This window comes from Puma concolor, chromosome F2, assembly GCF_028749965.1.
Source record: "Puma concolor isolate L17-30 chromosome F2, mPumCon1.1.hap2, whole genome shotgun sequence".
NCBI lineage: Eukaryota > Metazoa > Chordata > Mammalia > Carnivora > Felidae > Puma > Puma concolor.
Window position 1 is genome coordinate 4,795,060 of NC_141684.1, and position 24,781 is coordinate 4,819,840.

Sequence of the window (24,781 nt, forward strand, 5' to 3'; positions counted from 1 at the left end):
CCAGTTTTCAGCACCAAGTGAGAGCGCAAGGGTGGGGAAGGGCTGCCAAATTGGAGCTGTCGTTGTGGGTTCAAAGCCACTGCCAGAGAGCTGGGCCCAGCATGGGAGCAGGGTCTCCCCAACTCCACTTTCCTGAAGGTAGCTCTCCTCCTTGTCCACCTTAGCCAAGGCCAGCAGGTACTTAGCCCCATGACACATTCCCCACGGTGCAGCCTCAGGTTGTTGAGTAGGACAGAGGGTAGAGAGTGGATCTGGGGGCGGGCAAATGGACCCCACTGTACCTTGCAAATTCCTAACTGGCCCATTTCCTGCCCCTGTCCAGTATGTGAGCGCCATCCGGTTCCCCTTTTATATGATGGGAATGGTGGTAGCCATGGGGTTGCTGGGAAATGGCTGGTCCATGTGCTGGCTCCTTGGTGGTCTAGCCCATGGCTCCCGCTTGCCGGGAAATGACTGGTCCTACACGTCGGCTCCTTGGTGGTCTAGCCCAAGGCTCCTGTGGGCTCCCTCACGTGCATCATGCATATCCCCCATGTTGCTGTTGGTAGAGAAGCCCAAAGGCTTGGCCAAGTGACCCAGCCACTGGATGGGGTAGAGGGGGCCCTGCAAGAAAGGAGTGGTGAAGATGAGCGATCCAGGCAGGCGGGCAGCGGTGCAGACGCGGGAGAAACTGGTCCACTGATCCACTGAAAGACGTTACCCAGGAGGAAAGAGAGGGTAGCATCAGGGCTGGGGATTGTGAGGTCACGAGGGGGAGATCATAAGTCTGGTTCCGAAACCAAGATGCTCACGTGCCAGAAGCTTCAGCTCAAGCTGGACCTGAGAGCGTGAGTGTCCTGTGAGCCTGACCTGGAGAACTCAGACAAGCACCCAGGGCTCAGAGGCCACTGTGGGTGCCAGCAACCTTCACACCCTCTCCTGGGGTGCTGGGCACAGAGGAGACCTGGATGGGGATCCTGGTCTATTCAGAAGGGTTCTGGAGGCCGTACCCGTGCGACACGTGACAGGTCATGTGAGAGATGAGGGGGCCGCTCACTCACCCTCCTCCTCTGCCCAAGCCAGCTCTGCAGCAGTGAAGTCAGCCCCACAGAAGCCACGTCATTAGCCCGTGCAAGGCCCCGATGACGCGAGGGGAGAGTAAGGTTCAGGCCGGAGACTAAACGGGGGTTCAAATGACCTCTGCCAAATCTAGCCCTTGACACCTCTCTGCAAAGAGAATTAAGCCAACACACAGACTGCTGGCAATGTGCAGAAGCATGACTGTCTTATAGCTGGTCACCTGCAGAGGGAGAGGGAGAGAGGGAGGGCGGAAGGGGAGAATAGAGAGAGGAGGGAGAAGAAATAGGTCTGTTTCTCATCACCATTAAATTCACTGAATGCACTGCCCACAAATGATCCCAGATACATCCCAGTAGCTGTTGGGGTCTCTGCTATTGCTGGTCAGAGGGGGTCCCCAAGCCCCCTCAGGCTCAGTGATTCACCGGGAGGACTCCTGGAACTCAGGAAGGCAGCTCCACTCACGGTGACGATGACTGTTCCTTATGGAGGGAGGACACAGGTGGCAGCCACACGGGAGGATGCAGAGGCACGGAGCACAGGGCTCCCCGTGTGTCTCCCCTGGAGGGCATGTGGGGACAGCACTTCACTCCCCAGCAGTTTCCTGGGGTCACACGGATGTGAGAGGGCAGCAGGTGCTCGGGGAAAGCATGGCATGTCGCCCAGAAGGGAAGCTCACCCAGGCCCTACCAGGTGAGGGGTGTGAGGGCGTCGAGGTTACCCGTCAGGAACTGGCAAGGTCAGAGTGAGTGGGTTTGGACGCCCCTGGCTGGCTGAGTTCAGCCTTTACTGCACGGTCCCAGAGCACTTCTCCGGCGCTGCACCCACAGGACTCCTGTGCTGGGCATCCCCGTCCAGGGTTGGGCCCCTCTCTGCGCCTCTAGCAGGGACTCTTGGGCAGCAGATGGGTTGAGGGTGAAGCCCGTGGGGATTGAGGGAGGCAGGACAGGGCGGGGGAAAGGCAGTCTTGGCCTGACCCCATGGGGATCTGGATCTGTGAACGGCACCACGGCACTGTCCCACCTTGACACGAGGCCACTGTGTGTCACCCCTGTATGGGTCAGTCCTGCATTTCCAGCCTGCGTCCCCGGCAGCTGGTGGAGCGATACATGAGGAGGCGAGGAGGGCTCAGACTGGCCTCAGCACTTCCCACTGTCTGTTTGCCTACCTGTCCGGCACTCCTGGAATGATCCATGTGTGAGTGACTCCTCAGAGGCCAGCCTGGCAGACGGCTAAGCACCTTGTGCCCACCCTCGGAAGGCACTGCACCCCACAGACCCGTTCCTGTCTGTTCTTATGTGACCTGCCCCAAGAGGTTTATGGAAGAGGGTACAAGGCATTAATTAAACTCTTCCCCGAGGCCACGCTGCACCTAGACTGAACATCTGCTCCCTGTTCTGTCTCTCTGTGAGTGCTGCCTGGCTGTGTGGTCTGGTGTGGCCCGACTGATTACACAGGGGGCCCTCATGACTGCATGGAAACATCACAGCTCATGCGATGCCAGCAGCATGCACATGTCCCGATTTGAACAGTATTAACTTCCCAGGGAAAAATGTAAGGCTTCAGGATAAAACCTCTTTCTGCTTTTAAATTAAAGTTTCAATAAACAATATTGCAGAGGTAGGCCTTCCTGCAGAGGGTCTCGCTCAGAACGAGGGAGGTCTCGGCTTCTGTTGTAGCAGCCACACTCAAAGTGAGCTCTGCCTGTGGGGCTGGCACTGCCTGGGCACCTCCAAATCGGAGTCTGCCAGCCTTTGTCCTGGGTATCCACCTTGGGTCACAGTCCAGAGGGTTGATAGAGCACCTGTACCCAGGAGCCCGGGAGACCACACCCATCCACAGTCACTACCAAGGTCATCCTAGGCAAACGTACGTGGTGCCGACACATGGCTTTGGTTAGCCGCAGGGTGCGGCAGGAGCCCTGGAGGGTCAGGGAAAGGGGTTTGGTAGCCTGGAAAATGGTATTGGTGTCAGCGTCCCCAGGATGCTAGAGGTAATTCATAATTCATAAACTCGAACACAGACTTAATCAAAAGAATTCAGCAGTGTATGTTCACTTGTGGCCACAGGCTTCCCATATTATAGAGGAAAATCTAATACCTTCCCCTGGAGACTGGATTCTCTGGCACTCTTTCTCTGTTGCAGAAGTTAGAAGTTTGCAAAATAACCATGTCCCTCTACTCCAGTTCTACCTAAGAATTCTCTCTTGCTTCAGCGTCTGCCTTTTAAGCATTGCTTTCCCTCCAGCTGTGTGTTCCTTATACCCCAGTATGAACCCAGCCTCCACCCCACCTTGGCCATAATCCTAACACAACACATCCAACTCAGTGGGTTTGACTGCAAATTTGGGGACCTGCAGACTTCTACGTACATACCTTCAGAGGCTCTGTAATTACCCCTGACTAATGAGATCTCCTTCCCAGAATTAGCACTCCTTCAACCCATAATGAAGGGTGAGGATTAGAATGCAATTTCACTGGGGAGAGCTGGAAAAGTGGCTTTAAATTCATAGTAGGTTGTCAATGACTGATGGCAACGGCTCTTACCCATCTGGGGAATCCAGGATAGTGCCTCCCTTTGCCTTCCACAGCACCCATAGGACCTATGAGGTTTTGAGGGGGGCGGGGAGGAGAGGCCACCAGGAGAACGGGCCAGCAGAAGGGGACAGGGGACCAGAAAGGCTGATGTCAGTCAGAATTGGTTAGGACTGACAGCCTGTATGGTGACCTCAGAAGTGACTTCTTCCCGTGCCACCTTGGCTTGGGACATACGCAGGGCTTTTTGCATGGTGTGCAGGGCACAGGTGAGTTCTGCGTGATGGGGCGCACTTTGAAGCCCTTACACTGTCTGAGCTAGAATGGGATACACTGTGTGCACGTTCCTGTGTGTGTCCATATTGACTTCTTTTTACTTTGGCAGGGGCCTTCTTCTCTACTGTCTCCAGGGGACATAAATCTCTTGGTCAAGGTAAAAGCATGAAGCAAATGTGCATGCGTTTTGAAAATGGTGATGGGAAGTTGGAGATCTCAATAAGTTGTGGGGGTTTTTGTTTGAACAACCGTGTGTTAGTGTCAATGAGGCCAGCAGCAGTATTTGTTGAGAACTCCCTGTGTGCCCAGCGATGCGCTAAATCCTCTTTCTCGTCTGGCAGCCACCAGCCATGGGTGTCAATTTAACTTTAAGTTAACTAAAATTAAATGCAATTAAAAATTCGGGTCCTTGGTCCCACTAGCCACGTTCCAACCACATGATGGCCAGATGTGGCTAGAGTCTGTCTTATTGGAATGATACAGATACACAGCATTTCTGTCCTCACAGAAAGTTCTCCTGTGCAGGGCTGTGCTAAATGCTGGGTGTGTATCTCTCTCTTCTACAATTGCTCTAGGAGGTTGGTACCATTTGCATTGTAGGTTGGCATGTAAGGAGCCTGAGACCCTGAAGGTCAGTGTCTTTCTAGGAATGCAAAATCCAGTCCTCGCTGATTTCAGAGACTGACCTCTAACCCCACACAGGGCTGTCTCTCGTGTTCTGAACAGGGGGCCGTAGGCAGAGTCAGGCAGCTTGGGTGTGCATCCTGCCAATGCAAGGGCCAGGGTATGGGTGCAGGGAGGTGAAGGCCACTGCTGGGCCCCTTGGCCGGGAGGAGACCAGACCTGGGTTCAGACTTAGATGGTTTTCCGAACCTGTCCATCTTGTCCATGAGTGCCGAGAGCCCTGAGAAGCTAGACATCCCTCTGCTGAGATTGAGCCAAAACCACTAGGTGTCCAGGTGCCTGACCAAGGGCCTCGGGCCTTAAATGGTGGAGGGCAGGACAGGCTGTGAGCAAGACAGATGCGTAAGGTCTGTGCTTCAGAAAGAACAGTCTCACTGCAGTGAGTGGGGAGGACACTTTTCCTGGCTCTGTGTCAAGCCTTTGTCTTAATTTAGGGTGTAGCTTGGCATTTTGTGATCAGCCTCTTCCTCACTTCCTGCATTCCAAACACTTGGGTGATGTCAAAACAAACAAACAAACAAACAAACAAACAAGAGTTCATGTCTGAGAGCAAGGGAGGAAAACAAAAGGGAAAAGAAGACCTTTCCAGAAGCCTGAGATTTGTAATCTCTGTACACATTGAGATGCCTTGATAGAAAGTTATACATTTTATTTTCTTTTTTTTAAAGTAGTAGTAGAAAGTCTTTCCTGATTTTAATTGACAAGAGAAAGCTTTTTTCACAGTCAAGGACATGACAAGAAATCATTACCTATTGATTCAATTCCTTGTTTATCGCAGGGTTTTATGAGCCTAAATCATTTCTCATAATTCCACTGCTCTAGAAGGAGCTGGGTTTGCATCAGCCCTATCCCTCCCCTGCAAGGATTTCTACCTCAAGATGTCTCAGCCTTTCTGCCAATGATAACAGTAATGTGGAGCCTCATGCTTTATGGCTACAGCATTGAAAATGACATTTAGTCAGCTTGGTGTTCCTTACTTGCTACAGGGTGCAGCTGTGTTCCTCAGAGCAGCTGGGCACCCCGGAAGGAAGTGGGCACCCACACTCAGGGTGGTGCCTGAGGCTCCCTGGAGCCATGGAGCTGCACTTTGCCTGGAAACCCTGTAGACAACAGCCTGGGGCCAAGTGGGTTTGCCCAGGTCAGCAGAGTGTACTATTATCGTTCCCTACTTTATAGCAGGTTAAAGACTGCTGGTCTGGGCCAGGTGGCTGGTGGAAAGTCCCTCCCTTGCTGAGAAGGCACCTTTTATTGCAGAATATTTATCTCTGCCCCCAGGAATTTATACCATCACATACTTCATTCTCATAGTTGGAAAACTGCCTGGGTAGAAAGTTCATCTCCTAAGAGTCCTGGTTAAATGAACTTCCACAATTGGATGTGTGCCCAGCAAGGTCATCCTCAGGATATCTCCATCAATCAGATGGCTCCCTTGGAGAAATATTATTTCATCTGATCTTCACAAACAACCCAGTGGGTGGGCGCTGTTACGTCTGCATTTTACCAAGGAGGAGGTTGAGCCCAGCTGGGGAAGGCCCTTACTTGTTCAAGGTCACAGAGCTGGATGATGGCAGTGCTGAGACCCAAACCTCGTGTGGCCAGCTGCAGGCCCCCGTGTTTAACGCCCCTGTCATCTGACTTCATCTTGCATGGGCCAGAGCTTGTGACAGCTACCTGATAAAGTACAGATAGGTGGGGAGTTTCCTGCCTGTCACCTGGAGCTTGGATGGGTAGGCTGCACGGTGGCCCTTTGGCAGGGATATTGCAGCAAGGATTCAGGTATCTGGCAAGAGGTTGGGTAAGATGACCTGGAGGTTCTCTCTACTCCTGGAAAGCAACAACTGCTTTCTTCACAAAGCAAAGTCTGTGGCATTCCTCCCTTTGGTAGGCATTTTCTGGTGCATTTACCTGCTGTACTGTACCTTGCTGACTACCAACCCAGTGAGCTGGGTTTGATGAAAACATCCCAGACAAAAGAAAGGGGGTAGAGACCAGAGGGAATCAGCATTTATAGACCCCACACAAAGAACCCTGCAACACAACTGGGGCTCTGCCTGCGTTATTTCATTTAGATTTTGTAACAATCCCCTAAGGAAGGAGGATGACCCTACGATAAGGGAATGGACTCAAAGGCATTGAGTGAGTTGCCTGAATAGCTCGGTTAAGTAGAGAAGTTGGCAGCCAGTATTGATGACCAAGAGCATCTTATCGGCAGATGAGGCAAGACAGCAGATTCAGGGAAGGAAAGACTAACAGAAATCGCAGGGGTACATTAGCAGCTAGATTCGTTGTGCTGTCACCATGTGCCAGGCATGGCGTCAGGCATTTTTCATGCATTATCTTGTTTATTTCTCACCGGACTTTGAGGTCCTCTGTTCACAGATTAGGAGGCTGAGACTCAGAGGGGTGAAGCCAGGATCCCAGGTGGGCAGAGGCTTCGTGTGGTCTCTTGCAAACAGAACCCTATTTAGTCTCAAGGCATTTGGGGTAGCCCAGGGCCGGGAAAAACCGGGGGTCCCAGGGGCCAGAGTGAGCATCGATGCGACTGCAGGTTGGGGGGCTGCTCTCACTGTGTTCCCTGGATTCCTGGACTGGGTCAGTGTGGTAAGTCCAGCCCCCACACTGTTAGGTCTGGGGACCTGCTACAACTCATCTTCAATGAGCCATCCTACACAGAATCTGTGACGAAGACAGACCCAGGCTGCGAGCCCTCCAGAAATTGGAAAGAAATAGGGAGGCGGGGAGATTTTATATTAGGTAGATATAGATAACCCCTTCATGGTGTGGATCCCACCACAAAGAATGGTTCCGGATCACCACTGTGTCCACCAGTGCCTCCAGCCACAGCTCAGTGGCCAGAATCTCTGGTGCCCCCAGGTTAGCCCCATTCCCACAGAGCATACACCCATCGCTGCAGAATTTCATAGAGATACCTCGTTTGAAAGAACCACAAGACAAGGTCTAGGAATAGGGGATTTCCTCCCAAATCTGCTATTCTTCCAAACAAAACACACCAGCCAAAACCAGTATACTTTGATTTGTGTCTTTCACCTTCACTCCGTACACCCCAACATTTGGCACTCCCCAGCCTCTAGAAAACATTCAACCAGCAACTCAGACCACCTGCTAAAAGAAGATGGCACAGGACGTCAAAAGGTCAGAGGGTCAGTAGGGCAGTTGGGTTGGTTAGTTCATTTACTTATTGAACTCGTGATGGGCAGGAGGCTCTTTGCTCTGAATTGGACATGTAAAGATAAAGCAACTCTATCTCTGTCTCTGAGAGCCCACGCCTTCTTTTTGCATGGCGGGGAAGGGACGGACCTGTACACGGACCACGTCAGCAGCGAGGCAAGCACTTCAATAGCAGGAGTTCCTGGGGCTGTGGGAACAAGAGTCAGAAGCAGTCCCCCATCTGAAGCAATCAGGAAGGCTTCTTGGTGCAGGAGATTTCTAAATACTCTTCAAAGGTTACATACGAGGGGCGCCTGGGTGGCTCAGTCGGTTAAGCATCTGACTCTTGATAACTGGTTCAGGTCATGATCATGTGGTTCCTGGGATTAAGCCCTGCGTCGGGCTCTACACTGAGCATGGAACCTGCTTGGGATTCTCCGTCTGTCTCTCTCTCTCTGCCCCTACCCCACTTACGTTCTCTCTCTCTGTCTCTCTCAAAGTAAACATTTGTTTAAAAGGTTGAGTAGCAGTGAAGCAAATGAAAGGAAAGTAAGCCATTCAGAGTTGCTTTTGTGAGTCAGAGACCATCCTAGTTAGAGACCAAGAAGAATGCTCAGTTACCCACACTGTCACCTTTAGTATGCACACGTGCAGCTGCCACGGGCCTGTGCACACGCCTCTGGTGGAGCAATCAGAAGGCTGTGGTTGGTGCATTTGTTTTGTGCCAATGGACGCCATGTAAGCATGAACTCTTCAAGATACGTACTCACCGGGTCTCAAAGCAGAAAGGTGTGGAGCCCAACTGGATGCTTTGCAAGTAGTTTTGCACTGAGGGAGTCACTGAGTGCAGGCATGAATTGAGGCTACTACCTAAATGCACTGGGAATGATCTCACATTAATCTAAGTGCCTCCTTTGTATGATCTCATCCAATCTTTGTCACACGAGGGGAGGGAGGATTGCAGAGAAACTAGCAGGACTCTGGGATAGGACACAGGCTACAGTGTGGTCAAGCCAGTGAGTTTTATTTGCTGCACACTGCACTCCAAACTGCAAGGTCTTGGGATGACACAGACAAATTAGAAATCATGTTCCCTGGGCTCAGAGGACTTCAGAATCATGCCAGGGACATCACTCACCTGCCTCAAAGCAGTAGAGCAAAGGTCAATTCCTAGGACCGTTTATGAAATGCTTGCTTTGGACAAAGAACAATGCCAGGTGTGTGTGGTCACATTGGGTGTGTGCCCATTGCTTCCTTTGTTCGACTGCTTTGTGTACAAACCACTTAGGCAAACGCACAAGACAGAGAACTTGGCTTCCAGCTTGGTTCTGTCGCCAGCTTCAGAGACGGGTCATGTTATTTTGTAAGAATACTAAATGTTTGCATCAAATCTGTAATGTTATTAAATGCTCACAGGGAGTGGTGCGCTTTTGACATCATTGTTGTGGGCTCTACTTCGAGCAGTCTGGCTGGCTAGAAGTAGAGAGAAGGGAGGGAATAATCCAGATGTATCAGTACTAAAATCTAATTTAAGATTGAGAGAAAAATGCAAAGTTAGACACAAATGCTCTGGGTAATGACTCGATCCACCCGTTTGCTTTTATGTCACTTGCACGTGTCTCCTTTTGCTCTACCAGTAACTATTACTTACTGTCTGCAGGATGTGTGCAATGACTGCCCTCCAGGCCCCCCGGGCCTTCCTGGTCTGCCAGGTTTTAAAGGGGACAAAGGTCTCCAGGGAAAGCCAGGGAGAGAAGGCACAGAAGGGAAAAAGGTAAGGAGAAAGGGGGAAACTTTGTCCTTGTCACCGCGATGAAATGTATCATCTTTGGAGATCACAGCCCTGCCTCTCTGGTACAGATGTGGGGGGAGCCTACTCAAGGGTGTGAATATGGGAGGCAGGGGGTCATCTTGGGGACTGGCCACCCCATTAGACGTGGGCTATGCCCATGAATGCATGGTCACACTCAGTACTGCCACCTGCCCACACCCTTTGCTCAGACATGCTGGATGGAGGCAGGAGACGGAAAATTCAGCGGGAAATCAGTGAATAGGTGTGTCAGGGCAGCAGCTTGCTGGTGACTCTGGGTATAAGCTCCAGACACTGATTCTTACTGTTTTTTTTTTTCCTATTCCTGCTACAGGGAGATGCTGGGCCCAGGGGCCTCCCAGGGCCTCCAGGAATCGCTGGACCACAGGTCAGTGAGCCCTCATTGACACTGAGTGCATCCTTTCTGCTCATGTCACTGGTTAATCCAAGTTTGAGGAAGAGTAATGTCCAGTGTGAAGGAATAATGGTTTCAAAACAATGACACCCACATTCAGGGTCTAACCATGGCTCCGACTCTCTCAGTGACCTTGGGAAGGGGCACTTGAACTTCCTGAGTCTCAGGTTGCTCATCTACAAATGCCTCAGTGGTTGAATAATGAAGTGAGCTAGGGGGTTGGAATGGGGAGTCCTCACTGGTTAAGACAGGAGCTTTGGGGTCAGAGGGCTCTGAATTTGAATACCAGCCCTGGGTCGAGTCAGAGCTGTGTGGTCTCAGGCAAAATCTTTGACCCTCTGGACCTTAATTTCACCACCCAATAATAGAAAGAATAAAAGCAGCGTCAGGGGGCACCTGGATGGCGTGGTTGGTTAAGTGTCGAACTCTTGATCTCAGCTCAGGTTTTGATCTCAGGGTCGTGGGTTCGAGCCCCATGTTGGGCTCTGTGCTGGGTGTGAAGCCTATTTAAAACAAAAACAAAAAACAAAAGCAACTTCAGAGATGTGTTAGAATTGGACAATGTAATGCACAAAAAGAACTAGTCACTCAGTAAATAACCTCATTAGGCAAGTGCTGTGCCAGTGTGGGTGAGTGTTACTACCACTCACAGGAATGACGAGGTGCCCATCTAAAATGGGCAGGGAAGCTCTGTGCTTTCATAAAGCCAGGAAGACCAGCCCGGGAAGAAGGAGCTGTGATCTCGGCCATAGAACAGGAGTGGAGGCTCTGGCAGCCGAAAACAGGTGTCTGGGCTGTGTATTTGAACTCCTTGTGGTGATGGTACATAGCTCTAAGCGCGAGAGACTGTGTGAGTGCAGACGTGGGGCCAGGAGGGCAAGAGAGCTGACCCTCCACCCTCAGTCACCTTCCCCCACCATCAGTGCCCCTGGGGGCTGTCCGTAATCACTACCTTGGGGACCCTGTGCTTTTGCAAGCTATGCACGCTACCCTACCCCGACATTCAGGAGCAAATGTGTCACTGTGTCTCTTCCTGTGGCCTGGCTGGGACATGGCATGGCTTGTCTGACATGAAATTCAGCAGAAAATTGTCAGTAGGAGAGAGCGAGCTCAGGAGCCAGATCTCTGGAGTTGGCATTCCCACTCAGCAATGACCTTGGGCTAGCTTCTTACTTTTGCCCTTCCCTTTCCTGCTGACAAACTGAGAGGTACAAAAGCAGTCACCTTCCAGGCCTGTGGCCCTGAGAACTGCTGAGGGTGCCTCCACCAGACCTGGCACTATCCAGGCCCAGCACCAACCTGCTTCTCCTGCTTTTTTAGCCCGTGGGGTCACAGCAGTGACAGGGCCGGGACTGGGGTGAGGACCTGGACGTAAGATGTAAGGGAAGCCCAAAACCTCAGTAACCAAGATAAATAGGACTTTAGTGCAATATTTTAAAAAGTTTAGAATTAGTACAGTTGATTCACAAGGAACAAAATGTCACTATTTTATTTTTAAAGTTTTTTTTAAGTTGAGAGAGAGAGAGAGAGAGAGAGAGAGAGAGAGAGAATGAGTGGGGGAAGGGCAGAGAGAGAGGGAAAGAGAGAATCCCAAGCAGGCTCCTTGCTGTCAGCACAGAGCCTGATGCGGGGCTTGATCTCATGAACTGTGCGATCATGACCTGAGATGAAATAAAGAGTCAGACTTTTCACTGACGGAGCCACCTGGGCACCCCAAAATTTTCAATAAAGATGGGACCTAACCCTACACTTGAACCATTCACCTTCCTTAAACCCCTAATCCCAGCCCTGTGGGAGCCCCATTTATTTACATTTGTATAGTTTGTTCATCTCGGATTATTTGGCACTGATTTTGACTTTGAAGAACACAGCATTGGACTATTATTAATTTTGGATACTGAGCTTTCCAGAGTTCCTTACATGTTACACCCAGGGCAAGTGCTCACTTGCCTTGCTCCAGGGTCAACCCTGAAAATGGAGTTGGACCTCTTATTATTATATTAGAAGGCAAGGAAGCCAACACTGCGGGGTAACAGCAGGGCGCTCCCTGGAACAGTTGGGCATCGGGATGGCAAACATCCAGATTTCCCAGGCCTGCCTGGCAGGCTAAGACATAGAGTGTTTGTGATCCATAGACTTTGTGAAGTCTTACAGGGTTTTGACATACCCAGGGCTCTTGCTTTAGGAACTACAGCTATCAGGTTTCAGTGTAGATGGAATAAGAGATTTTTTCCTGGGCAGTGTTAGTTGAGAGACACCCGTAAAGAGTAGCATCACCTGTGCTATTTACCCTGAATTACTCCCCCTTTCTGGGGTCATCAGCTGGGGCTAAGCTCCTTGCCTGGAGGATTCTGCAGGCTAGTTTCAGCTGATCCTTAAGTAACCTTTGCTGTCAACTCACAGGCTGCTGGGTTTAGCCTCTGCTGAGGAATGGCTTTTTATGCAGAGAAACAAAAGCAAATCAATTAAACAGATAAGGAGTTCCCTCCACTAAGTAGGGATTGTTTTCTTTATCGGCCCAATCCCACTTGAAGTGCTGGTGTCTTGGGACAATGGCTCTGCCTTTGTTCCTTGATAATTCGCTTCTAGAGAGGGTTTGTTCCTTTACATATTCAGAGAAAGCCAAAGAATGCTTCCACCCAGAAAAAGAACAGAAATTAGTGCTGCAGCTGAAAGACAGGGTTCTAGCTGTCTCCACTTGGGAGTCCATCATGACCTTGAGAAGTTGGCAGGTGTTAGGGTCCACCCTACATAATGAGCTCCCAGGCAGTTACAGTGGGCAGCATACGCAGTATGTTCAGGTTACCTGCTTTACAATATCATCTCTTGAAACGGTCAGCATCATGCTAGGAGGTACACATATTGTCCCATTTTACAGATGAGGAAGCAGAGGCTTAGCAAGATTTAAATGCCAGTACTACCAAACTACTAAGTGATACTGCAGAGGGGAATCCCTGCTGGCAGGACTCGAAGACCTCCTACCCCCTGTTAGTATCCCCTAGGGGTTTAACCCTAGTAATATTAGGACCAACTCCAGCACCAAGGACAGCTCCCCACAAGGCCCTCCTACCCCCGTTAGTATCTCCTAGGGGTTTAACCCTAGTAATAGTAGGACCAACTCCAGCACCAAGGACAGCTCCTGGTGGGGCGGAGGCTTCTCCTTACCACCACCTACTGTTGGGGAAGTGAGTCACAGAGGAGTTAAATAGCTCATCTGAGGACTCACAGGCTTGCCTTGATTCTTCTCTTCAAACCCAAGCCACTCCATGCTCATTATTCATCCCACTCCACTCTCCAGAAAACAGACGGGAGGACTGTTTCATTTTCTCTCGCTTATCAAACAAGATCTCAGCTTGACCTGCAGACATGAAGATGAATTTGTACACTGAAAATGCTACCAGTGGCTGAGCACTTACAAATATTTTCTCGTTCTTTCGTAGCCAGACGTCCCTGTGTTCACTGGTCATGTGCATCACCAAGGGCATTTGTTTGTTTGTTTGCATTTGCAATCCTGCATCTGGGAAATCAGCTTCCCTAAGATTTATCTTGCAGATTTGCAGCGGCTCTGACTGCTGGCTGGGCCTGGGGAGGTCACTGTCATGATCAATTACAGCTTCATTCTAGAGCTTTCATACTGCACAAAACATTGACTTTCAGGGATGGGGTCTGGGGATAGTGGCAATTTATTTGACTTTTCTGAATCGAGGGTCTGTCGTCTCTAAAAGAAGAACCATATGGCCTATTTCACAAAGAGGATGTTGAGGATTAAACAGGGAGGCATTTACAGGGCATCAGGCGTGGTACCAGCTGGGTACAAGGAAGTGCTGGGTACATCTAACTGTAAGTGGTCCTCCTAGTGGTTTCTCTGTTTGAATGAATAACAACTGTAGCAAAGGGTCAGTAGAAGAGTAAATGGCTTGAAGGAAAATAATGCCATTGGGCAAAGTGTTACTTAGGAAGGCCACCTGGAAGAGGTGATTTTAGTTGCATCGGAAAGTGAGGCAGGGATGTGCCAGGCATCCTGGGGGACAGGTTTTCTAGGCAGTGAGATAGCCCATGGAAATCCAAGGACAGGCCTTATCCTGCTAGTAGCAGAGACTTCGTTAATTTGAGAAAGTTTAGGCCCTGCCCTCAACAGTCTGTAAACCCCTTGAGAGAACTGCCTTTTTGGTGGATTCACAGAAACCCACATCCTTAGAGCAGCCCCTGGTAGGAACATACCCTCTAAGTAGTTGTGACATCGTGTGCTTAGCACATGGTGACGTGGAAGAAATGTAATTAAAACCGAAACAGAATCTCCTCCCAGTCCAGAAAACCTCTCCACGAAGGTGGAAGAGAAGGAAAACAGTCCTCTTATTGAGTAAACATGGCTGCAGAGGGTGAAGCACGTCAGGCAGAAATCTCCCTCTGTCCTGCAGCCAGGCAGCTGCACCTGCTGTGTGCAAGTCCTCAAGACCAACAATAACTGGGCCTCAAGTAAGAGGACTTCATAGCACCAGGTGTCACGTACGTTCATCCTAAATTTTCCTGGCAATTCGGTGATCGTCTGTGTTAGTCAGCTTTAAAGAAAGGAAAAACAGGCTGTCCATCTTAATGACGGGAAGTGTTCTGCAACTTGGAGCAAGGTGCCTGGCTTTTCAGTTGGGCTCCCTTCCCCACAGAGGCTTGGAGACAGAGACCAAGGGGGGGGAGTGCTCTCTTTCTGGATGATTGATTACATTTCAAAGGGACGGTTGCCAGGTCCTTGAGAGAGACATTTCTGAATCCTAGATCTGGCAGGACTTATTTAGCTGTTAAAAGGATTTACATACATTTCAAAGAGAAAGAACCCCACAGTGACAAGTTTTCTGAAGTAAATGCTCTAAGAAAAAGGTTTGGGGAGAGAATCTCTTCCCTTCTGTTCATGGGGAGATTTAAGCCCTTACAATGACTCTGAATAAAGATCATCTAAGAGAACTGAGCTAGTAACGAACTAGCAATCTCCCTAGAATATAAAGTCCAGGTGGGCAGGGACTGTGTTGTTGTTTTATTGGTTGCTGTATCTCCAGTGCTTAGAAAGGTTCCTGGAGCATGGTGAGTCAGACTTCTAGACTATAGATGCTATGTTCTTGACATTAGAAAACCCGTGGGACAAGGTGTCATGCCCAGGAAAATAGCCAGAAAAGTAACTTGGGCGGGGAGAGACAGTTTGAATACAGACAGATCTGCATTAGAGTCCCAATCTTGCCTTTCATTAGCTGTGTGACCTCAGGTGAATGACTTAACCTCTCTGGTCTTCAGATTTTTTTTTAATCTATACACTCTGGTAATAACCCCCACCTCCTAGAGTAGTCTTACTGACCACGTTACATAACACAGGGGTGCCTGGGTGGCTTAGCCTGGGTGGCTCAGGTTGAGCGTCCTACTCTTGGTTTTGGCTCTCACGGTTCATGAATTCAAGCCCTGCACTGGGCTCTGCCCTGACAGTGCGGAGCCTGCTTGGGATTTTCTCTCCCTCTCCCTCAGCCCCTCCCCAGCTCATGCTGTCTCTGTCTTAAAATAAATTAAGAAACTTAAAAAAATAAATACATAAATTAGATAACACAGACACGTTGAATATTTTTTGCATCAGCTCAGGATATAAACAAACAAACCAACCAAAAATACACAAAATGGGATCTCATGTGGGAAGGGCCCGGCAGCATGCCGGGCGGGGTGGGGGGGGTGTAGGGGGAGGGGGGTGCGGGTAGAGGCTCGGTAAATGTCAGTCCTCTCTTCTGGAAGGAAGTGAGTCAGGGGTGGGGGTGGCTGTGTATGCTTTGATCCTTAGCTGCAGCGGAGAAGGAGACAAGGACAACTGTGGAGATCCTTGAGCTGCTGACATTTTCACTGCTGGGACTTGAAGGTTGAAACCACCCTAAGCCCAGACTGAGGACTGGGATTTGAAAAGGAACCATTTACTTTTAAGGCAGTTGTCCTGAATGTCAGAGAAGCTGTGTGCTATTCCATCACTTCTTTTCATTGAGGTTATAATACGGCCTGCAGACAGTGTGCTGGCTTTATAGACTTAAAAGCAGTAGAAATAATGACATGTAAAAATGACGGAACAAATGCTCTTCCCCTTTGAACCTCTTTTCTTCTCTCCTGCACACTGGCCTTTGACGTTCTACAGGCATTAGTTCACCTTAGGCTCCCAACGCACCTCAGGCAGGCGGCCAGGGAGCATTACAAGGTAGTTACAGCCATCGGTGAACTGCTGATGTGGGACACGGTGTGTCCACACGGCTGGACCCATGGTGAACTGGGGGACTCTGGACTTGGAAGGGCTCCCCTAGATTGATCTGCCCCCCCATCCTTTATTTACTGGATGTGCAAACCCAGAGCAAAGAGGGGATATGATCTGCTCAAGGATGCACAAACAAGATGTGACAGGCCTGGAAACAGAGCCAAGACTGACTTACTGTGAAAGACTTATTTTACTGCATAATGCCTTCTTTTAACGGAACTGACATGTTTTTGTTTAACGACGTTTTTCCGAAATACATTTGTTACCACATTAAAAGCAAAGCCAAAATATGTGACAGTTAAGAGAGATTAGAACTTTTGAGTGTTACTTCCAAGGTTAGTCTATGAAAAATATTTTTGGTGGGTTGCATATTGTGAGTGTCTTGACCACAGTGACGATGACAGTGGTGGTGATGATGGTGATGGTGACAGTGACAATAATGATGGTGAGGATAATGATAATGATGGTGCTGGTGACAGTGACCATGGTGGTGATGGTGATACTGGTGATGCTGATGCTGATGATGACGGGAAAGATGACAGCTAACAATGAATTTATCACTAGCTCATGCACTGTGTAGATTTTAGGTCACTTAATGCTCACAACAACCCCATGACAAAGGGGTTGTATTAATATTATTTTAGGAATAAGGAGACAGACAATTGAAGCAGGTTGCCTAATGACAGACTTACTAATGACAAAGCCAGAGTTCAAGTATAAAATAATCCAAAATACTAATTATAACTAATATTTATTGAGATCTTGCTGTGTTCTGAGCTCTATGCTGTACTTTCCAGGCGTCTGATTTTATTATCCCAACATTTCACGGGGTAGGCAATCACTATTTTCTCTATTTTATAGAGAAAAAAGACATCCTACAGTTTGGGGTTGAAGTGACCCACTCCAGGTCGCACAGGTAGCAAGGGAAGGAGCAAGGAGGGAACATATGGGCACAGCCATCTCCCCCAGACTGTGGACACTGCTGCCCTGTCCACCTTCTCAGCTCCCCCTCCTCCCCACCCTACACCTGCTCTGCAGGGCCCCCAGACCCTGCTGATTCTGCTCCCTCCCCTCCCACATCCTCACACCCCAGTTTCCTCCTGACCTCCCCTCCTCTCTTCATGCTGGCCCTTCCAACCCACCCCACACTGTGGTCAGGGAGCCCTCTGGAAACCGAGGACAGTCACGGCTCCTTCTAATGGTTTCCGGTGCCTGCACCTCCATCCAGGTTCAAGGGGTAAACATACAGGGCTCTCAGTAACCCCCACCAGCACCCCACAACCCCATTAAGGCATTCCACCATCGGTTCCTCAACCAGACTCCCTTAACTTCTCCCTGTGGACACCCTGCCTGGCCTTAGGCTCAGATTTAGTAAGAGTTGATGAAGAAAGAGTACATGAACGAATGAATGAATGAATGGGTGAACGAAGGCATGCGAGCTTTTTTCTTTTGCAATGTAGTTCTAGTAGAATTTCCTGTAATTTTCTTTCTTTTCTTTTTCTCCCAAGGGAAGTAAAGGAGAGCGTGGTGCAGCTGGTGAAGCTGGACAGAAAGGTGACCAGGTAAGAACTTACTTTATAATGAACCTGGAGAGGTATCACTGTTCTTCCTAGATAAATTTCATTCTGCCATTTCTGACATCACTGCTTGGATCTTCCTTGCCTGCAGCAGGATTTTTTTAAACCACATTTTCATGGTTTCCAAATTGATTCCTCTGGTTCATGGTGATATTCCCCTTCCCCAGTTATCTGAGGAGACTGCCTTTTCTGGTTTCGTTTGGTTTTGCTGGACTCTCTGACCTTTAGAGCTTTTTGTTTACTGAAATGGTAGTCACCCATTACAACATGCCCCCTTCTTTCCTCCCACCCCCATCATTCCTCAGGGGCCTCTTGTGTAACTCACGGTGCTAGTTGAAATCCTCCATGATGCCCCTCTGCACTCAGTGCCCAGCCAGCCCTGCTGGGCCACGTGTTCGAGTGCATTGTAAGGTAGCACCCGTGACGACAGAAACCCCTCTTTCTGCGGATTCAAACATGGCAGTCCCGTCTTCTTTTATCCAGGGTCACCGGTTCTGCAGTCCCAGCTCCCCAGCCTCCAGCAGCCTTTCTGCCATTTAAACTGGCTACCTTCTCCTGCTTTGCTTCTGTCACCCTTCCCTTTTCCTTTTCCTCTTTTGCACCTGTGCTCCCCCCATCACCCCTCTGTGCATCTCTCCATCGGTCCTCCTTGTCAACCGGCTGCATGCCGGACACAGCCCCAGGCTCTGAGATGCATGGTGCGTAAGGACAAATCCCTGACCTCACGGGGCTTTCTGTTCAGTGAGAAGGTGAGGCAGGTGAGCAGGTACTCCAGAGGCAGTGAGGTAAGAGCTAGCTATGCTCAAGGTCTGAATGACGTACTTAGCTAAAATTCCGTCTGTATTTGGAAAAACAAAATGTGTCCAGATTATTCTTGCCATAGTGAATTTTCTTTTTTTTAATATGAAATCTATTGTCAAATTGGTTTCCATACAACAGCCAGTGCTCCTTCCAACAGCTGCCCTCCTCAATGCCCATCACCCACCCTCCTCTCCCTCCCACTCCCCATCAACCCTCCGTTTATTCTCAGTTTTTAAGAGTCTCTTATGGTTTGGCTCTCTCCCTCTCTAACTTTTTTTTTTCCTCAAATATAGTACATTCTATCCTGACTGTTACAGCTTGTGTTTTCCAGCAGCAGGAGATAGAGGTGGAGGGCAGGGAAGTCTCTTCCATGGTGGTTTGCGGTTTATTTGATCCTATAAAACGTTGTCTTACTAAAACTAAATGTTACACGCAATACGCTCTAGCTTGCTTAGCTCCTGCTTTAACACACATGGACTCCTCTCTGCCCGGAGATGTGAATCCCTTTCCTAAAGTAACTGCCACGTTATTATAGTGTAGATGCCATAATTCAGAAACCGGAACAGTTTCCATTTGGGAGCATATGTTGCGTGTGCATGTGCATTTATTTGCTTTCAGATTGTTATCATGGGGTGTCTCGAGCCTACACAAAAGTTAGAAACCATAGTAAGAAGACCCCCACCCTTAGACGTACCACCCAGCCACAGGATGTTGTAGCCATTATGGCCGCTTCTGTTTTCACCTGTGCCTTCAGCCACACCGTCTTCCTTCACATTATTGTGAAGCAGGTCCGCTTTCAGGGTAGGTTTGGTTTTGTAAATATTGTTAGATACTTCCTCAACCTCTGGAAATACCAAGAATATATTAAAAAAAAAAAATAAGGTATTTTTGTTGCCAGCGTCTTTATCTAAAATTGTTATCGGAGTGAGAAGCTAGAGTCTGGATTGTCATCTGATGTTTGGTGGCTGCCAGAGTGAAGAGCTTCTTAGGAGTCGTTGTTAAGAACTGCCTCTTGGGTTTCCCTAGGGTCATCCTGGAGTTCCTGGTTTCATGGGACCCCCCGGGAACCCTGGGCCACGGGTAAGTGATGATTTTGAATCCCCTCCTCTTTTGGCTTTGACATTTGAACGCATTTCCATACTCCCTGGAGATGGGGTCACATTGGACATTGCTCTTACTTTGAGGACTAGGCTGAAACCTGAATGGTGTCTCAGGCTGACCGGAGAGCGTGGGTCCCTGAGGCATCTGGGGTTGAGGACCAAGTGATATGAGTGGCACCAATGGGCAGTGAGGCTAGGGTGCTTGTAAGGGCCAGGAGGGTGTTGGCAGGGATGGGCAGGCTTGGTTAATTCTTAATCTGTATCTAACTTGGGCAAGGGGGGCCTGAGATCACTGCAAAGTTAGGATCTTAAGTAAAAGATATAGAAACAGATTCCCCTGTTCCATAGGAACCTGTCCCACGGCAAGAGACTCTGGGAATCACAGTGTCTGTATAAGCACAGATTTTCCTGGGTTTACTGGAGTCAATAATAATAACAACTAATAATTAGTATTATTCAGTACGACCATTTTCTTTAAAAAAATTTTTTTAATGTTTATTCATTTTTGAGAGAGAGACAGAGACAGAGATAGAATGTGAGCAGAGGAGGGGCAGAGAGAGGGAGACACAGAATCTGAAGCAGGCTCCAGGCTCTGAGCTGTCAGCACAGAGCCCAACATGGGGCTTAAAGCCATGGGCTGTGAAATCATGACCTGAGCCGAAGTCAGACACTTAACCGACTGAGACACCCAGGCGACCCAAATTAGGTTGTTTTAAATGCATTTTTTTCAATAAAATCATATGAGAGCATGAAACCACATCTTTCACTTCAGAATCAACTTTTCCAGCAAACTCATAGAAAGTAAATTAGCTACAAAAGTATTCAAGCTTTCCCAGTTTACTAGAGAGCCTACCTTAAATCTCTGATACTCGGCTTACTTCCCACCTGCCCCCTGCCCAGGGTAGGTGCCGTTACCGTCCTTTTCAGTTTCTCAGACTTAATGCCTCACCGCTGCCTCTCTGCAATGAGCAGGTGAATGACCTTGCAGGGGATCTCTGAGTTTACTATCATTGAAGTTCACAAAATTCTGCATTTTCTTCAGATGAATAATTTCACTTAAGAGATCCCTTTGTGGGGCACCTGGGTGGCTCAGACCGTTGAGCCTCCGACTTCGGCTCAGGTCACGATCTCACAGTCTGTGGGTTCGAGCCCCGCGTCGGGCTCTGTGCTGACCGCTTGCTCAGAGCCTGGAGGCTGCTTCTGATTCTGTGTCTCCCTCTCTCTCTCTGCCCCTCCCCCGTTCACGCTTTGTCTCACTGTTTCTCAAAAATAAATAAATGTAAAAAAAAAAATTTTTTTTTTAAAAAAGAGATCCCTTTGCATCGTATTTGAATATGTTATTAGATTTTGTGACATCTGACAGTCAGGCACAAGAATTAAAAATGATCAAGGTAGCAATGTCATAGGTAACGGGGAGAGACATTGGCATTGAATTGAGGAGGGACATTTGAGAAGGAAATAATTTTATATTACACTTCCCATATCATAAAGGCTGTACCTTCCCTGTGTAACCTAATAGCTGAGAGGGCCCCAGAGTAAGTGATGAGGGAAAGCCCCACTCCCACCCCACCCTGGTCATTCAAAGCCTATAACACGTCTCCCCCCCCCCCCAACCCCCCTTGCAAATGAAACCATGTGCTCCTCTCATTGGAAATTGTTCTTTGACAACTCTAGGAAAGGGCTCCTGGCTTATCATTCTCATGCAAGATGATGCATCTGAGATTCAGAAACAGCCACCTTCAGAGGGTGGCTGAGTCAGCTAAGCATCTGACTTTAGGTCAGGTCATGATCTCACGGTTTGTGGGTTCAAGCCCTGCATCAGGCTCTGTGCTGATGTCTCAGAGCCTGTAGCCTGCTTTGGATTCTGTGTCTCCCTCTCTCTCTGCCCCACTCCCACTCACGCTCTGTTTCTCAAAAAGAAACATTTAAAAAAACGTTCAGAGACAGTCACAATCAGACTGCAGCTGGTCTGCCTCTGACTGACCGATGTGTTCTTCAGTTCACTCAGTGGATGTTTCCTGCATCTACTTTGTGCTGTGCCCTGGACTGTTAATCACCTTTGGGAGTGGATCCTGGTGAGCTGCCCATTTGGGGTCAGTGGCCAGTCATTCTGTAGCAACTCGAGAGCAGGATACCCTCCTGGTCATTGTATTGTTTCTTCGAGTGCTTATATGTTAGACCCTGGAACCAGGGATGTGGAAACCAAACAGACAAGGCTCCTTAGAGTTTATTTCCTGGTGCTCAGTTGGCATCCTACTTTCAGATGAAACCCTTAACCCCAACTGCCATATGGAACTTAATTCCAACTTAGCTAGGTTCCAGAGTAGAGGATGCTGGAAGTTTTTGGCAAAATGATACGGAAGAATCCTGATTTGTAGTAGAAACTCCACTGTTCTATTAGGTTTCGACTAGACGTGTCATTTCCCTGTAGCGTCCCAGCCAGAGAACCATGAACCTTAGGCTCTTTGTTCCAATATTATCAATATCCCTTTATTTCGTGAACATTTACTGGGTCCTTACCTGGCAGAAGAGGTGGGGAAAAATCTGACTGCGTCTTGTCCCCGGGAATTTGTCTGACATGGGAAACAACACCTATCTTCTGCAGCTGTACCAGACTTCCTTGAGGTCCACCATGTAGCTGATTCTGTAGCCCTAGAACTTGGCCAGGACTTGGTATGATATGGGCTTCCTACAAGTTTATGTGAAAAAAAAAAAAAACACTAAAGATCGCTGGAAAGGTATCAGTAAGACTGCAAGAGCTTGTGTGTTTGTCCTCCCATATTTAGTTAGTATCCGCCATGTTCCTGGTCGTGGGCTGGCCAGTAGACGCACCACTGTCATCTGTGCTTATGATAACGGAGAGCCCTTTATGGAGAGCCCTTTGTACGTGCCGATGCTGACTAACTCCTTATATGTATTAACTTTCTCAATTCTCTCAACAACTCAGCTGAAATAGGAGCTCTTTTTCTCCAGTTTACAGAGGAACTGATAGGCACAGAGGAGTGGAGTAACGTGGAGAGCCAGGACATGGACCCAGGGACACTGGCTCTGAGAGGGTGCACCCCAACTGATACCTTCTATTCCGTGCTAAGCACACTGCAAGCACTGCCTCATTTCCTGCTCCCCTCCTCACAGCCCGGACAATAATATCACTTCTACCCTTTCACTGACAAGGAAGCTGAAGATGGGAATCGTATACCCCTTGACCAAAGCTAGAAAGAAGCAGTGTATTCGTTAGTCTAAACAATCTGTCCCCTTGGAGCATCTGGGGGGCTCAGTTGGTTGAGCTTCCAACTCTTGGTTTCAGCTCAGGTCATGATCCCAGGGTCATGGGATCACTCCCCATGTTGGGCTGCACACTGAGCATGGGGCCTGCTTGGGATTCTCTCTCTCTCCCGCTCTGTCCCTCTCCCCTGCGAGTTCTCTCTCTCAAAATAAATAAATAAAAATTAAAAAAAAAAAAAAGAATCTATGTCTCATCTGCCAGCCAGCCCAGCTTTCATTCATTCATTCATTCATTCAAGAAATATTGAGTGCCCACTATCTCCGAGGCAATGTTTTAGTTCCCAGTAAAGGAAATCATCAACAAACACTAGGGTGGCAGATGGCGATAAAGGCTATGGAGGAAAATGAAGGTGTTAGGAGAGGCAGGCGCTTTGGAGTTTGGATTTGGGAGGTGGATAATTTCTCACTGAGCCGGGATGAGGACAAGGGCAGGCTGTGCGCTCTGAGCCTTGGGGGACTGGATTTCACGCAGGGGGAGCAGCAGGGCAGGGAGCTGAGCGGACTCACCCTGCTGCACTCACTTACGTGCATAGAACTCCTCTTTCATGGTTCCATGCACTTCTCATCCCTGGGTTGGCACAACCAAAAACACCCTCCTTATTAGCCTCGAAGATAAATCCACTTGTTCCTTCTTGCCTTCTGTCCCCAAATGTCCCCTGATGTCAGCCGGAGGCGTCCACTCTGAAGTGAGACAGTTTGCTGTTGCCGGGCAGGCCGGCTGGCTGGCGACTACTCTGGTCCTTCCTGCCCCACGGCTGCTGTTCCCCTGACATCTTTGTGTTCCCAGAGACCAGACCAGCGTGTTGAGGGAGGGGGGGCTCCCAGGAGCACCTGTGGTTCTGGCAGCCGGGGAGGGGCTCAGGACGCACCCTCTGTGCACTGCTTCGTGCACAAAGAGGCGCTAACCATCTCTGTTGAGATCCTCACAGCAAACTGACTCCCTGCTCTGTCGTCCTTAGGGAGCGGATGGCGTTGCTGGGGCCGCTGGACCTCCAGGGATCCAAGGGCCGCCGGTAAGTTCCTTAGCAGACTGGACCTGCCCTGAGTCTGTTTGGGCTTCCCAGAACCCAGGTGTTCACAGGCCTGGTCCTGGTCCTCCCTCTGCCTCCGTGGCTCCTCATCCTAAGTATTCACAGTCTTGCAATGAAACCATGGGGGAGGGGAGTTGTTTGCTTCCCATTGGGACCGTGGTTTCTTGCCTCTGACATAAACGTTTTGGAGCACTTGGGTGGTTCAGTTGGCTAAGCGTCCAACTTCAGCTCAGGTCAGGATCTTGAGGTTCATGGATGCAAGCCCCGCGTCGGACTCTGTGCTGACAGCTCAGAGCCTGGAGCCTACTTCGGATTCTGTGTCTCCCTCTCTCTCTGCCCCTTCCCCTGTTCATGCTCTGTTCTCAAAAATAAGTAGAAAAACGTTAAAAAAAAATTTAAGAAATAGAATAATAAAATTAAAGTGAAATAAAATAAAAAAGTAAAATAAAATAAAATAAAATAAGTTTGGATGAATGGCCTGGCAACCCGGGATTCCAGAGTCTGGTTTACAACCAGCTCACACAGGCCCTGTGGGTGTGGTTCTCTTCTGAACAGGCACTGGGGCGGGGAAAGGCTTGAGCCAACCCGCCCTGAGGCTACGGTATATTTCAAGAGGCACGTTGGACAGGAGTAGCTCCTGTTATCCAACCGCCCCAAAGAGGAGCGAGAAGTCAGAGAGGGGAGTCACACAGGACTCTGCCTGGCGTTCCGAGCTGGCTCGCAGGCAGGTCAGCCCTCCCCTGGCATCTCTGGGCTCTGATGCCAGGAGCTCTTGAGGG

The 24,781-nt window shown here is 49.2% G+C and overlaps 1 protein-coding gene across 3 annotated transcripts in view; it reads left to right on the forward strand.

Annotated features, from left to right (window-relative positions):
* Positions 1–24,781, forward strand: part of COL22A1 (collagen type XXII alpha 1 chain) — a 260,760-nt gene that overhangs the window by 193,826 nt on the left and 42,153 nt on the right. For all 3 annotated transcript variants that reach the window (XM_086695892.1, XM_086695894.1, XM_086695893.1), the window contains exons 44-49: positions 3,976–4,023; positions 9,379–9,492; positions 9,863–9,916; positions 17,717–17,770; positions 19,613–19,666; positions 23,931–23,984. In XM_086695892.1, the coding sequence (XP_086552018.1) occupies positions 3,976–4,023; positions 9,379–9,492; positions 9,863–9,916; positions 17,717–17,770; positions 19,613–19,666; positions 23,931–23,984 (378 nt within the window). The remainder of the gene's footprint in view (positions 1–3,975; positions 4,024–9,378; positions 9,493–9,862; positions 9,917–17,716; positions 17,771–19,612; positions 19,667–23,930; positions 23,985–24,781) is intronic.